Source organism: Vigna umbellata, chromosome 7 (assembly GCF_029865625.1).
Source record: "Vigna umbellata cultivar VRB3 chromosome 7, Vumbellata_1.0, whole genome shotgun sequence".
In the NCBI taxonomy this organism is placed as follows: Eukaryota; Viridiplantae; Streptophyta; class Magnoliopsida; order Fabales; family Fabaceae; genus Vigna; species Vigna umbellata.
This window is the reverse complement of record NC_142171.1, coordinates 47,220,774-47,236,167: the sequence shown is the minus strand read 5'-3', so window position 1 is coordinate 47,236,167 and position 15,394 is coordinate 47,220,774. Positions and strand designations below refer to the sequence as shown.

Sequence of the window (15,394 nt, the reverse complement as noted above, 5' to 3'; positions counted from 1 at the left end):
TTGACCTATAACTCTACTCACACCTTTTCTCTTAACATTTCCACCAAAAATAACACCAACATCATCAAACCAACTGTATTCATAATGTTAATCCAAGTTCACACAAAGAATCAATCATCATACCATTCATTATCCTCAATCAACATAGTTAACATCAAAAACACGCATTTTAGGCATAGTCAATCATATACAATCATACATCCCTAGTAGTCACAATTTCATACATTATAATTTAATTTAAAGACAAACACTAGCTTCCCTTACCTTTTAGAAGACCAATTGCTTTAGAAAACCATATTCCACTCACATGGTTCAAGGAGCTCTATTTGTACTTATAGACAACAAAAACACGATTTGGGTATACTATTATTACCATTGATCAACAGAGATTCTTAGAGAAGACTCGGACATTACATGCAAAACAAGTTAGGCCCACATGCAACAAAAGAAAGAAAGGACCAAAGAAAAGGGATCAAAACTTAACTTACTCAGATGGAGCAACTGATCGATCTAAATTGAAGAGCTCGCTGCCAAGATCACTCCTACAGTCTTAGTTCTTGAATCAGATGAGCAAAGAAGAAAAACTCTTAGAGAGAAGTCAGAAAATTCTAAAAAAGTGGTATCTAGATAAATGATGTTTTTTTAAGATAATGAAACTTGTTTATAACAAATTCATTTATATTAAAACATTTTAATATTAAAATAGTGGAGTCTTACTATTTTTAAACCACTATCATTTCTAAAACACAATTTTCTAGGTCTTTATAAATATCAACTTGCTATTGGAAGATAAACACAACTAATACGTATAAAAAAGTGTTGACTTAAATCAATTTAAAATAACATTAGCTAACATAAATAAAGAAAAAAATATATCTAACCTCAGTTGAAAAACATACTTAAAGTTAACAAAAATAATTTTGAGGAACATCAATTATGAAATAACTTTGATCTATCATTAATTATAAAAATAAGTCTAATAACTTTGAAATAGTAGTGTTATTAAAAAGTTAATTTCAATTTTTAATTCTTTTCCTTTTGAAATAGTAGTTTACAAAAAAGTTAATCCATAAATATGCTGTAATAAAAATAGAAAAGAAATTAAAATTAGTCTATAATTCGTAATGGTAAAAGTTATATGAGAAAAGATTTAGAAATTACTGTATAAATTAATTTTACTTATTTTTTAAATTTATAGAAATAAGTTTATCTAAACGTGTACTGGTTAACTATGAAAATCAAAACCATTCAAATTATTGTGCTATTAATGCTTGCAATAGTTAGAATTTAGAACACAACTAATTTCTCAGCTTTAAATTGCAAACATTTATGTTTTCCAGCATAATAAATATGGCTGGTTCATCTTAATTGCATTTTGTTGAATTAGTTTAGTTTGAAGATTGTTGCAAAGGTCTTGCCATCTTTTATATATCTTATTTTTCTTCATTTTTTCTTATAATAAGATATCTTTTTAGCTGAAAGCATCCACGGAAGACTAAGAATGATTAATATTTTACAAGATAAAGAATAATTTTTTCGACAAAAATATATATTCTATAAGATAATTTACTTAATTTTTTTACCATTTTTTCTTAATCTAAACAATCTCATTTTATCTCACTTTTCTGTCAAATGAACTCCTTCGAATCAATCAGTTAACAAAAAAGATTTAATATAAGTATATATTGAAAACAATTATTATTGCATCTTCTTATAATTAAGCAATTTTATCAGAGTAAATCACAATTACGTGGGATTATACTTAACCAATCTAATTCATATATAACTCTTATCAAACTAATTAGTTATGCCTAATCAATTTCTGACCCAAACAAATTTTGATGATCTATTTAAAATCTCATTTAAATAGTATGAATATTATTAGAGAAATATCACAAAATCAATAAAACTAGAAGAGTTGACTAGGAAGGTATATAAAATATCTATATAGTTATCTAAAATAACTATAATTCAAATTTATATACATAACTACAGTAACAACTATTTACTTATTTACAAAAGGTTTCTTAATATTTACAATCCAAAATTCAACATTTACCATACTAATCATTAAACATATACATCATCTCCTCTTAGAGCATGCTCTAAGAAAACTTCATTCCATCTGTTGTCACCTATCAGGTGATCATTTCAAATTATACAATAAACACAAACAAACAACAACACAAGAAGTGTAAGCAAATATTATAAAAGAATTTCATTCATGCAATTATAACATCATACAATATAAATCATTTCCAAATCAAATCAAATCTCAACAAACAATGATTTCTAGACATGACCAATCCGAATATATGCATTGATGTCAGATTATGACAAGTTTTTGCACTTGTAGTTGTGGAACAACTAGCTCACCTCAAGCTACCACACAAGATTAATCCATCTACCACCTATGGACAAAGAACATTCGACCATAGACTAAGATTTCCTACTACTCCTCACCACATAATCCCCTTTTCAATCTAAGATGGAGTGGTTATTAGAGTGTCAGAATAACTTTCAAGGCTGAGTCCCTACATCAATATATCACTCTACTTGAAACCACCATTAAGAATTTTCCATGAAATTTCTCTTTCCCAACACATATCACATTAGCATAACCTTTTCATACATAAATATATATATATATATATATATATATATATATATATATATATATATATATATATATATATAAGAAGACCATTGGCAATAAGATTTAAGTACAACCAACCTTAAGAGAAACCACGAAAACAAAAGAAATTCAAAGCAAAATGAATATGCAAAAGACCCTGACACTAAGCGGCACATCCTTGTCGTTGAGCATCATTCTTCGCGCAAAACTGGTGGCTAAGTGTCACCCTATTGTAGTTGAGCATCAAAGATCTCAGCTGTCTAGCGCACAAGCACTGCTGACTCACAAGCACTGCTGACTGCTGCTTAGCGTCACACCAAAAGTGTAAAATCCTCTAAATTAGCTTGGTTGCCCTTATACTTATCCAAATGATCAAAATGACATCATACACACTATAAATGATTTAAAAATAGGTTTATAACTTAAATTAGATACCACTTTGATGATTTGGTCAGGAATCAAGGTTCCACCAGTCAACCTATAACTAAAAACTCATGTATTCCATTTTTCTCTTACTTTAAAACATGTTCCTGATACTCTAAGTAGCCAACTAAGTCTTAAATGACCTCCAAATAAATGTCAAACAACAACTTTTCTCATATGACCATTCCTCTCCAATTTCACGTGTCAAAATCCTTTTTCCTTAACAAAGACTGATCCCTATACCAACCTATTGACCAAAAATAAAAACTCTAAACTCATATATAAGATTTTATACATTTCACCTCTGATTTAGTTGAACTAAAAAGCTACACAAGTCTTAAATTGCCTAAGAACAAAACTTAAACCTTAGTTTTCTTATTCAAGCACTATTTCAAATTTCGCCTATCAAAATATCCTTTTAATCGAAAACCAACCAAAAGCCCCACCTATTCACTAATCTCAAAATAACATCATCTTTCCACTAAATTATACCACATAACAACAGCCTCAAATGACTCAAACAAGAATAAACCAAAAAGATTCATTCATACCAACATTCGTCAAGGACAAGCATCAATCAACAAGCATAGCGTCATATAATTACTAAATTTCTATCTATAAATCATCCATTTACTAGAACTAATACATGTTCATCTCATCAAATTAACATCAAATTCAACTCATTTCAACTATAAATACGAACTTAAGAAAATCTCTATATCAAAATAAAATATAATAGTTAGCTTCCCTTACTTGGTGTGGAAACTTATACAGCTCTAAAAAGTCATTATCCCTACCTCAGCTCAGACAACTCTATTTACACCTATAGACTACAAGATTTTTTACCAGGTAAACCATTAGAACCACTGATCGACAAGAAACAAGAAGAGAAACTCAAATGACACATGCGACAAAAAAATTGTGTGCTTCTCAAAGCAACTTAAACCAAGGAAAAAGAGTAGAAATTTAACTTACTTTATATGGAAATTAATCGGGTGAAAGTGAAGAGCTCACTGCTGTGATCGTCTAATTACCTCCTGATCGTAAAGAGATGACTCAAAGATTAGAAATCTTAGAGAAATAGAAGAGAAAGTTTAGAAAAAAGAGTTTTAGAGAGATTGTGAGTGTTTTTATAATGAGACGTGTTTAAAAAATTTTATTTATATTATTGAATTATTTTATCATTTAAATGTTTTATTATTTTAAAACGCTTATCAACTCTAATTATTCTATTTTCTAGGTTTTTACTGCCTACAGATTAACTTACACTATACTTTGTTTAGAATAAGATTGAATTTACTTAAGTTCTCCTTTCTTTATTAATATAATTAAAAAGTTTGTAAAAAATTGTAATTAAGAAATTACAAATGTTCGAATTTGGTAAATAATATTTGGTCCTAACTTTTTCCTGACTTTTAATGGAGTCTATTTATTATATTTTATTTTTCAATCAACTCGATCATTTCAGGTCAAATTAAGATAGATAAATTTGAAGTGCTGGATTAAATTGTACATTGTATATTATTAGGTGAGATTAAATAAATAAAAAATTATTAAGAGATTATAAATAGAATTTGAAAAAGAAAGTTTGGTCGAGAAAAAAATTATTGACAGACTAAAATTAATTTTTATTACAATATGATGTAAGTAAATATATAGTGTAGAAGAAAAATACATATCTATTTGTGCTTCGTTACATTAGTTAATAAAGTGAAAACATACACAATTATTTCCGTGAAAATTAATTATCCTTAACCACAGTAATTGATGATAAAGACATAAACAATAGCTAGAGAAAACTAAAATTAAGATTAAAAAAAGGTAGTTTAGAAAACAAAGCTCATTTTACCCATAAGTTTTTGTTGCTATATATAACACTCTAGTTGGTGAGAAATAATTATTGAGAATTCAACTATCAGTCATCAACTCAACCATAAATGAGTCTTATCTAAATGGTAGAAAAATTGGTATCAATTAATACAACATCATTTATTGAAGTTTAGGTTTTAATTTATGATGACTATTCTTTACCATAAAACAGTCAGAAGTACAAATTTTAATATCTTAATTCATAATACTTTTTTTTCTTACAAATTTGAGTTTATTTCAAAATTATTGATAATTAGTGTAAGTTTTTTTTTTCATACAATCCAAGTAGATAGTTGATTTAATGGGAAATATCAATATTTTCCAACTTTATTTAGACTTACATATTATTATGGTATTGGATTGATGGAGAGGAGGTATTCAAAGAAGAATATGGTAATGAGGTTGTGTTTTGTTGCTAGAATGTTGTTGAAAGAGAATAATGAGTGCAAGATGATGATAAGGACATGGTGAAAAAATAAAATTTCTCTCCCTATAAGATACGATGGCTTAATCCATGTAAAATAAATTGACACCTAAATGAATCATATCACTAGTTTAGTATGTTATTAACTATTTAAACAATATTACGAAAAGAATAATTAAACAAAAATAATAAAAATTAAAATATTATTGACTGAAAAAGAAAATATAACATTAAATAAAATCTCGAATTTTTTATTAGAAAGTTATTGAATGTGTAGAATGTGATGAATAATTACTTCACTTATTTTAACATTAATATAATTATGCATACAAAAAATATGTCATGCAAAAAGACTCGTGTTCAAACTTTACTAATATCTTATATTATGTATATTAAAGTAGTGACTACTACGTTAATATATTGGATATCCAACGAGTTAGATTATGAAGAATACATTAATAATAAAAGATTAGTAACATAATAAGTGCATTTTTTGAAATGTTTAAACTCAATGTTATTTTGTCAAAGTTGTTGAATCTTTTAAATTATTTTATTTATATTCCTTGAAGCTTGAACATAAAAATAAATTTGATAAATTACGTTCTTAGATAACTTGTAAAATTATTATTATAATTTATTTTTTAGTTAACATGTACTAGTATGTGTAATGTATTCAAAAGGACTGTAACTATATAGATGTTTATATATGTATGTGCTTAGATATTATAAATGAAACAACAATTTAAATTAGTTGTACTCTATATATTAATATTTTTGGGTGTATATATACTACATTTTCAAAGTTGTCTTTCTTTTTTTCAAAACTTCACTAACATCTTACTTTTCGCAAAAACAGTGCACGTTAGTCCTTTTTGCTTACAACGTTAAAAAGACTAACGGCAGAACTGTCCCTAGAAAAAAAGTTGATTAGTTGGACACTCATTATTGACATGACACTATGACGTCATTATATGTGTTAAAACAAATATAGTTTAAAATGACGTGGAATATGTAAAAGATAGGGTTAAAATAAAATTAGGTTAATTGAAGTGAAATTACATTGGGGTAAAATCAACTCGCGAATTGGGGGCCATTTAGGGTTCAACAATCAGGTTCAACAACCCAGATTTCGATTCCTGGTGAAATTGCGTTCGTGGTATAATTGCATTTGTGGTTCGTTCAAGAGCGTGGTTCGTTCAACAGCGCTGGAGGATATTAGACTGTATTTGATGAAAAGATGGGCCACGAACAGAATGAAGGTGGCATCTATCGATTTCGATGTCTGCCCAAAGATCAAAAAAAGACTTATGAAGGAATATAATATTTCGAGATATTGGATCCCAAGGTAATATTGTTCTTGTGCCTTATTTATGTTCATATCCAATTGTTGATGTGCCTTATTTATGTTCATTTCTTTCAGCTGATCTGTAAGAAGGATGTTTGAGGATAGACATGTTTCAATCATTGGGAACAATTTCACAGTCGACCTGGATAGTCAAGAATGTAGCTGCAGGAAGTGGATGATCAGTGGCATCCCATGTTGTCATGCAGTTGCAACAATGAACTATTCAAATGTAGACCCAGAAACTTTTATACCAACTTGGTTCAGGAAATCCACATATGAAGAGACACATGCGTCCATCATTTATCCTGTGAATAGCCACCTCCTATGGGAAAAAATAAGCATCCCTGATGTACTGCCACCACTTAAGAGGAAGTTGTCTGGGAGACCAAAGAAAAAAAGAAGATTGGAGTCATGGGAGCTAACTAAGGATGGGACACGAATGAGTGTTGGTAGGCACAGAAAGAAATGTAGCATCTGCCGTGAAGTGGGGCACAATAAAAAAGGTTGCCCTTTACGTCCAGCCATCATAGAACCAACAGAACTAGCACAACCATCACAGCCACAAAGTTCACAACCCCTTGTACCATCACACCCACTAAGTCCCCAATCTCCTCACCCATCACAACCAACTCAAGATTCCATCCCAGATTTAACTCCACCGATAGCAAGGAAAAAGTTAAATATTAGAAGAAAAACTCCATAGATTTAACTCAAAACTTTGATGTATTTGGATCTATTTTGTACTCTTATTAAGCACTTTAATTATGTATTTTGTACTCTTATTAAGCACTTTGATTATGTATTTTGTACTCTTATTAAGCACTTTAATTATGTATTTTGTAGTAATATTAAGCACTTTAATTACATATGTTATTATAGCTATAGTGATATTATGTTATGATATTTGGATGTAGTGATATTATGTTATTATATCTGTTAGTATGTTCTGCCAGGTATCCTTAATATGTATGACAACCGTATTCTTTAGGGAGCACCTTGCACAATTGCTTAGGAAAAGGGGGACCATATTTAACATTTTTAAACCATAGGGGGACTAAAATGAACTTTATTGCAAGAATCCAGATTGTTCAGTCATATTACAACATCAACTGATATTACATGAACAAAACATGAAGCTAAACACCTAAGCCATTACATCAGCAAAACATACATTGCACATTGCCCACCTAACATCAACCTAAACACAGTCACAATGTGATAATGTTCAGCACAATAAGAACAAACACAACTCCAACTAAGAACTTTGTCCTTGTCTGCAACTCTTTCACATTATTTTTGAGATCACATATCCTCTTGCTTTGCCTCACAATTGTACCATCTCTATAATCAGCGTTGTCTTCAGAACACCACTTGAAAAAATTACATGACATCCCAGTTGAAAATCCATCATATTATTCAGCAAAAACACAAAAATGTATGAACACATAAAATTCAATACACATAAAAGTGACTAGGGTATTCAAAAAATCCTTGTAATGATGACATCCCAAAATTGTCTCCCAACATTCCTTGCAGTTCTGGCAACTTTCGTTACAGCAATATCATCACAATGGCAAATAGGGGTTATCCCAACTCCCCTCGAAACAACACCGTGTGAGGAATGCTAAAATCCTTTACCCGTTGTCTTCGAACAAGAAGAACAACTTTGTGAAGAAGTCATTCCTAACCCTAACCCTAACCCTTTGCTTTTAAATTTGGGAACAACTCTAACACGAATCACCAACAATCCTAACCTTTGCTTTTAAATTTGGGAACAACAACCACGAATCACTTTGCTAACAGGATGAATCAGCAATTGAATTTAACACGTCAACCAAAATTGTATAAGTTAGTGCCAGGGAGACAGCTCTACCGTCGTAAGCAAAAAGAACTAAAGTGCACCGTTTTTTGCAAAAAAATAGGATGTTAGTGAACTTTTGAAAAAAAGGAGGACAACTTTGAACATACCCTACAAACCGAGAGACCAAAATATGTATTAAACCTTTAAGTTTTTAATAAATTTAAAAAATTTCAATTCAGATTCTAATGAAGTTTTACGATTTATTAAATATTTAATAAATTTATATTTTTAATTAAATCCTTTTATTAAATTGTTGTCATAAGTCATTTTATTGTTTTAAAATTTAAACTTTTTAATTTAATAATTTAATAATTTAATAATTTCATATTTCATATTTCATATTTTTAATTTTTAATTTTTAATTTAACACAAAAGTTAAATACAAAAAAGTATAAATTTATTAAATATTCAATAGAACTTAAATATTTAATAAAATTTTAATTAAAAATTCTTAAAATTTTATAAGACTTAAAACTTAATTAAACTTATTTTTTATATTTATGATTAGACTATCATGATTATATTTGCTAGTTTATTTTTGTTTATATGTTAAGTTCATTAATCTTTTCAATATCTAAGAGAATATTAATTATTCCATTCCTAATTTATCTCAAATAAGTGACATCAAATCAATATTTGAGTTTACAATAAATGAAAATAATATATTACGTAAAAGAGAAAAGTTATTATATCAAGGTTATTACAGTAAATAACATTTATTTTATGAAGTACATATAGTCATTATATCCGTAAATATTTAATTTGTACTAATTATGATTAAAAATTATAGACAGAGTTTATTATTTCATCGTAAGAGAATAAAGAAAATGAAGTATATATATAATTTTTTTTGTTATTTTATAAATGTGTATGATTTGCCTATTTTTAAAATTTGAAGCATTTATATTAAATCATTTATCCAATTTTATCCCTTTAAGTTTAATTATTTTCCATTTTTGGCTCTTAGTATGTGACAGACGTCATTATCGTTCACCAATACACAATCTGACAATCTAATGAGGTGGCACACCGCCATTGGATACTCAGAATTTTAGTCTTCCATTATCTTTTTCCAATCACTATATAAACTCCTCCATAGCCATTTCTCCCTCACAGAGAAAAAACTGAAATGCAGAGAAACACATAAACTAACAGACAAACACGCCTTAAAATTATTTTCTGTGCTAATTAGTAATGGCAGCTGCAGAAGAAGTACCCATCCACGGTGATATCCTAGAGGCAATATTATCTCACGTGCCACTCATCGACCTTGTCCCAGCCTGTCACGTGTCAAACTCATGGAAGCGTGCGGTTTCCTCCTCTCTCGCACATCTCCGCCCCATTAAGCCATGGCTCATCGTCCTCACCCAGAGGCCACGCGACGCGCACGTGACAAAGCTGCACGGTTACGACCCTCGCTCCCACGTGTGGCTCGAGATAAAAAACCACACGTGTCCTCACTCCTCCCCGGTGCGCTCCTCTCACTCCTCGTTACTCTACACGCTCACCCCCGCCGAGTTCGCCTTCTCCCTCGACGCGCTGCACCTCCATTGGCACCACGCGCCATCACCGCGAGTGTGGCGCACTGACCCCATCGTGGCTCGTGTGGGCTCGCGCGTGGTGGTGGCCGGCGGCGCGTGCGAGTTCGAGGACGATCCGCTCGCGGTGGAGATGTACGACGTGGAGAGCCGCGCCTGGGAGACGTGCCCATCCATGCCGGCGCTGCTGAAGGATTCCACGGCATCGTCGTGGCTTTCGGTAGCCATCACCGGAGAGGTTATGCACTTGACGGAGAAACACTCCGGCGTGACGTACTCGTTCGACACTGTGACGAAAAAATGGGAGGGGCCGTTTGATTTGAGACCTGATGAGAGTGTTTTTCACTGCGTCACCGGAAAAATAGGGGAGCGATTGATGGTGGCGGGCTTGGTGGGGGGATTTGGGAACGTGAGAAGCGTGAAGCTGTGGGAGGTTAGGGGGGGATTAGGGTCCGGGATGGTGGAAGTGGGTGAGATGCCGAAAGAGATGGTTTGGAAGGTGATGGGTGGTTCAGAGTTAGGTTCGATGGAGGTGACGTGGATTGGGGACTTTGTTTACGTAAGGAACACTTCCGTTACGGAGGAATTGGTGGTGTGTGAGGTAGTGAACGGTGTTGGGTGCGAGTGGAGAAGTGTACGGAATGTTGCCGTGAACCACGGCGCGAGAATGGTGGTTTGCGGCGGCGATGTTTGCATGGAGGATCTGCAGCGTGCGGTGATGTCAGGAACACTTACATTTTGCTTGAAACACATGTGAATAGGTTGAAAAACTTTGTTACTATAATAAGTTGTGGTATTTTGTTTTAAGAAAAAGATTAAGGTATTGGGATTTTGGAACTGGGAATGTCATTTTCGTTTTTTTTGTTGGCAGACAAGTCTGTCAATTTGTTATTGGCTTTTCAGTGGCAAAAAAGTTATAAGAAAATGATAAAGCTGAATCTGAGTGAGATATCTGAAAAACCATAGTGGAAATGGATAAGAATGATGAAAGTGTAATTAAGATGTCTGTTTGTACTTTGTGGGAGGTCTTATCTCTATTGTAAGTTATTTTTCCCTCCCTACAATGAGAGATTATCCTTTAATTCCTTTTTTTTTTTGCATTGTTCCCTCGATTCTTCTCCAACCACTATAGTTTCGACTTTAGTGGTTAAGGAATGAGTTGAAGAAAAGCTCTTTCAGGTTTCTTCATAATAAGAGAATGTGTTTTCTACGTTTTTTATTTCTCAAAAGTTTCTACTTTCTTCATATTTTCTGTACTGCTTTTATTATTATCATGCGTGCTTCTGTAACTGCTTTTAGTCATTTCAATGATTAATCTGTTGAAAAAGAAACGATATTTTAAATTTACTATAATCTTAGTAATAATCTCAATATTTCAATATTTTAACTGTCAATTCAAATCGGTATAATTATAAAACATTGAAATTATAATTCATAAAAAATATTTACAGAATTTACACATTTTATAAACAATATAATAAGTCTCTTGATTACTTTTTATGCTTATGCTATCACCTGCATCATTGTTTATTGCGGTCCTACACTCACAACACATATAAGGATGCATGAATTAATGTCCACATACCACATTTAGCATTTAAAGACCGATATATATAACTTAAATCCATTCATATCCAACTTTAGAAAAACAATAAAATATTCTTTTTCAAAATTAATGTTTCTTCAACTCTCTTATTTTAGATTGGTATTGATAACGAATTTTTATCTTTAGATCAATACAAATGGATAATATTTGGACTTAAATATTAACTTTAAGTCCACTTAATCTTTTTTAATGATAATATCGCTATCTTACTGCTTCTAAGAAATAAAATGAAAGTTAACTGTTTTTATCTTTGTAAATAAATCTCAGTGTATGACTGTTTTACGATGCACATTGACAAATTATTACCGTTATATTTTAATCATATAAATATAAAAGAGTGTCATGATATCATTATTCGAACATAAAAATAAATCTAAATTTCGCTAAAGTTATTTTTTACCAATTGAATAATTTTTTTATGAAATTTTAAATAAAATAGAATAAATAATAAAATCAAGCATTTTAAACTCAATAATGTTAATCTAACTTCACATGAACTTTCCAACTCCATTTCACATCATCACCAACCACAAGTCAAATATTCATTTCTCAAATTTAATAATCCCTATTTCAATTGGACCATTTAATATTGATAACAATTTTTTTAGTATAAATAAATAAATATTACACTCATTTGCTCATAAACGGTAGATGTATTAAGATAGTTTAGAATTGTTACGGGTTCAAATTAATGTTTTTGTTGATTATGAGTTAAATTGGATTATGTTCATTTAATTCATGAATTGTACGACTTTCAGTTAGATTATATACGATGAGTTATTCATAGCTCACTTAAATTTTAAATAAGTTATCTTTTAATTTCAGAAGAACTCTAATTTCCATTCTTTTTGTTGTCTCTTTCGTCAAAAATAAGTTTATGATAATATGAAACTTAGTGTTATAAAATCCATGGTATAGACAACAGACAAAGGTTAATGAAATATGAGGAGCAAATGATAACAGTGTTAGTTATGATCCAGTTCAAAACATTTTTTTTTACGTTTCTTCACATTTTCCTTCACAACAACCTTTTTTTTATTCAAATTTGTCACGTCACAGTAAATACACTGCTGAGTCACCTGGTAGCTCTCATAAATGCACTCACATCATTGCTCAGAGGCATTAAAAACCCACTACACGTTCCATGCATGCACGCCACTTGTCAAAATAGAAGCTTCTGAAGTTAGTAGTGGGGGTGCAGGTGTCGACAGGGGAGACGCTCGTCCGTTTGGAAGGGGAATTGAACAAAACTGTTTTTTTTCTAAAAAAACCTTTCCACTCTCCTGCGCGCACCTTCTCCCTCCCAAAACTCAGATTTCAATTCCTCCTCCTTCTCTCTAGAACCCTCTTCCTCCTTCTTTCTACTGAAACTCATCATTTATCTTCTCCTTTCTCCGATCAGACGCCATAGAAGTGCTCCTGGATCCGTAGACAGCAGTTTGGACCGAACAGATTCAGAATCTGAAGCTGGTAAGTCTTCTTTTCAAAACGTTCGTTCATGGGTGACATGCAAAACCAAGACTTGGTTGCATGCAGTGATATTATCTAAATCTTTTTGTATTTTGGTTATGGTTAGCCTGAGTGGAAGAAGTAAGAAACCATTGGGGTAGAGAACTGTAGACGGACCACCGAAATTCCTACTCTTAGAACGTTCACCACTGATCCAAGTAAGGGAAGCTTATTAAATTTAATTCCTATGGTTGCACTGTACTGTATGTACGTTCTGTGTATTGTATTAAGTATGAATTTGTGATAATTAATTTTTGGTATATGAATATGATCATGAGTTGATGTATGAAAATGATGAACTGTGCTATGACGTGAATAAACTGAAATATGAAATGTATGATGAGATGAATAATTGAAAGTATATGCTGGGAAATGTGTTTAATATAAATGAAACTTTGATTATGAAATTCTTATGATAATGAACGTTCGTCATTGAACGGTCTTTTACCGTTCGGTATTAGTAGTAGATTTTATTTGAAAGAGAATTCTTTCATTCGGAAAGGATTCCAGCTGAGGACGAACGCCCTCTTATATTAGTCTTACGTTTGAGCGTTCGGCCAAACGTAGATATCCTGAGTGTTGTGTGAGAATTTGAGAAGCTTGAAAGTATACATTCGGACACTTAGTCATTCTGTTAAAAATATAACTTTACCATCTCGCCATATATAAATCCCTCTTTCTATAATTTTGAATCAGCGATGGGTCTCGACCCAAAGCGTACGTTATGAGTGGCGCTCGGTCTTATACCGAACGCTCGTTCTTTCCTTTAATTGCCAAACGAGAGAAATAGCATTCGTCCGAAACTTCAATAAATATTCATTACCGCGTTCGGTCATTGACTGGCGGTTAGTCTCGTTGATTAAATCGTACTCTGTATAAGTATCTAAACACCTTGCGGTGTCTCTATCCATTTGGATTCGATCTATAGTTATTGTACTTAAATTATTCTAAGTATCATTTGAATTGTTCTAGAATCAGTTCATTTAACTGATTCAAGTGGTCACAACGTCCGTCATTGGAAATGTGTTCGTTTCCTTCTGTTCAGAAACGAGGATTCCTCTGTATCGACTTAACGTTCGTCCTCATTTTGAATAGGGCTGAACGCTCGTCATTTTTGAAAGTGGAACGAAAGATTGAATTGATATTAATGTGGAAAACTATAATGTGCGAACGGTATAAAAAATGAAATTATGGTTGTGGATTTTGAACGAGCGTTCTAGGGAGGAATGACTCTTGGATGAAAGTTGAAATTTGTAAAGTATGAATGTGGCAAGCTTAGTTGGCGGTTCATCCTGATATTCCGTGAGTGCTCGTTCTCAAGTAGAGAGGAGTATGTCATGTGTAGAAATGGCAGGAGGTCCTAGTCCATAAATGTAACTTGGACGGAACAGACTAACCTCGGGTGACAGCTGATGAGAATTCCAGCTATTCCACCTGGGTGCACGAACGTCGTAGTTACACAGAATTCATATAGTCCGGACGGTCAGTCTAGTATCAGGAATTAATTGAGTTAATGAATGGATTAAAGTATATGTGATGAATTATTGATCTGATTGATATGTTATGAAATGTATGTTTTACTTGAATTAAATTCAATAAGCTTACCCTTTCGTTTTCATTGTGTTGTCTTGTATCTGTACGTTCGTCTTGTCCTTGCAATGATCATCCGTGTGGATGTGAGCAGAGGGAGATGCATTATTGGAAGAAACGCTTGAGGAAAGAATCCTGGCTGAAGAGAACCTAGTGGAGGTAGAAGTGAAGGCCGAACAGTAGTGCGTTCGGTTAAAATGTTTAGTTTAGTCGTGTTAATATACTGTATTAGATCGAACCTCTTCTTTTGCTTACTTTGACCGTTCGGTAATTATATTTTGTAAACTTTTCGGTCATCTATGTTTATTGAACGCCTGTAATATTCGTATCAGTGGATTCAAGGCCGTTCGGCCATTATCGAGCTCTACTTCTTTAGTTGTAAAACTGAATTGATATATTAATATATGTGATTTTCTATGATATATGGTTTATTACTGTATTTTATGGGATGTTACAAAATTCATCCAAGTACATTAATTGGTATATAAGATGCTTAGGGGGTTTCAGTTTTTACTTCAAGAAAAAAATTTCTAAAAACAAAATAAATCGAATTAAATTCACTTATTTTTAAGCCAACTCATGTTAGTTGGATTA

The 15,394-nt window shown here is 31.9% G+C and overlaps 1 protein-coding gene across 1 annotated transcript; it reads left to right on the top strand.

Annotated features, from left to right (window-relative positions):
- The first annotated feature begins 9,598 nt into the window (after positions 1-9,598).
- LOC148196449 (F-box/kelch-repeat protein At1g23390-like) lies at positions 9,599-11,305 on the top strand. Its single transcript, XM_088093887.1, has one exon. It carries the CDS (start codon positions 9,752-9,754, stop codon positions 10,850-10,852), a length of 1,101 nt encoding a protein of 366 aa, XP_087950013.1. The 5' UTR covers positions 9,599-9,751; the 3' UTR covers positions 10,853-11,305.
- Positions 11,306-15,394: the final 4,089 nt, after the last annotated feature.

Coding starts and splice junctions, on each gene's coding strand:
- LOC148196449 (XM_088093887.1), top strand. CDS start 9,752: ATGGCAGCTGCAGAAGAAGTACCCATCCACGGTGATATCCTAGAGGCA.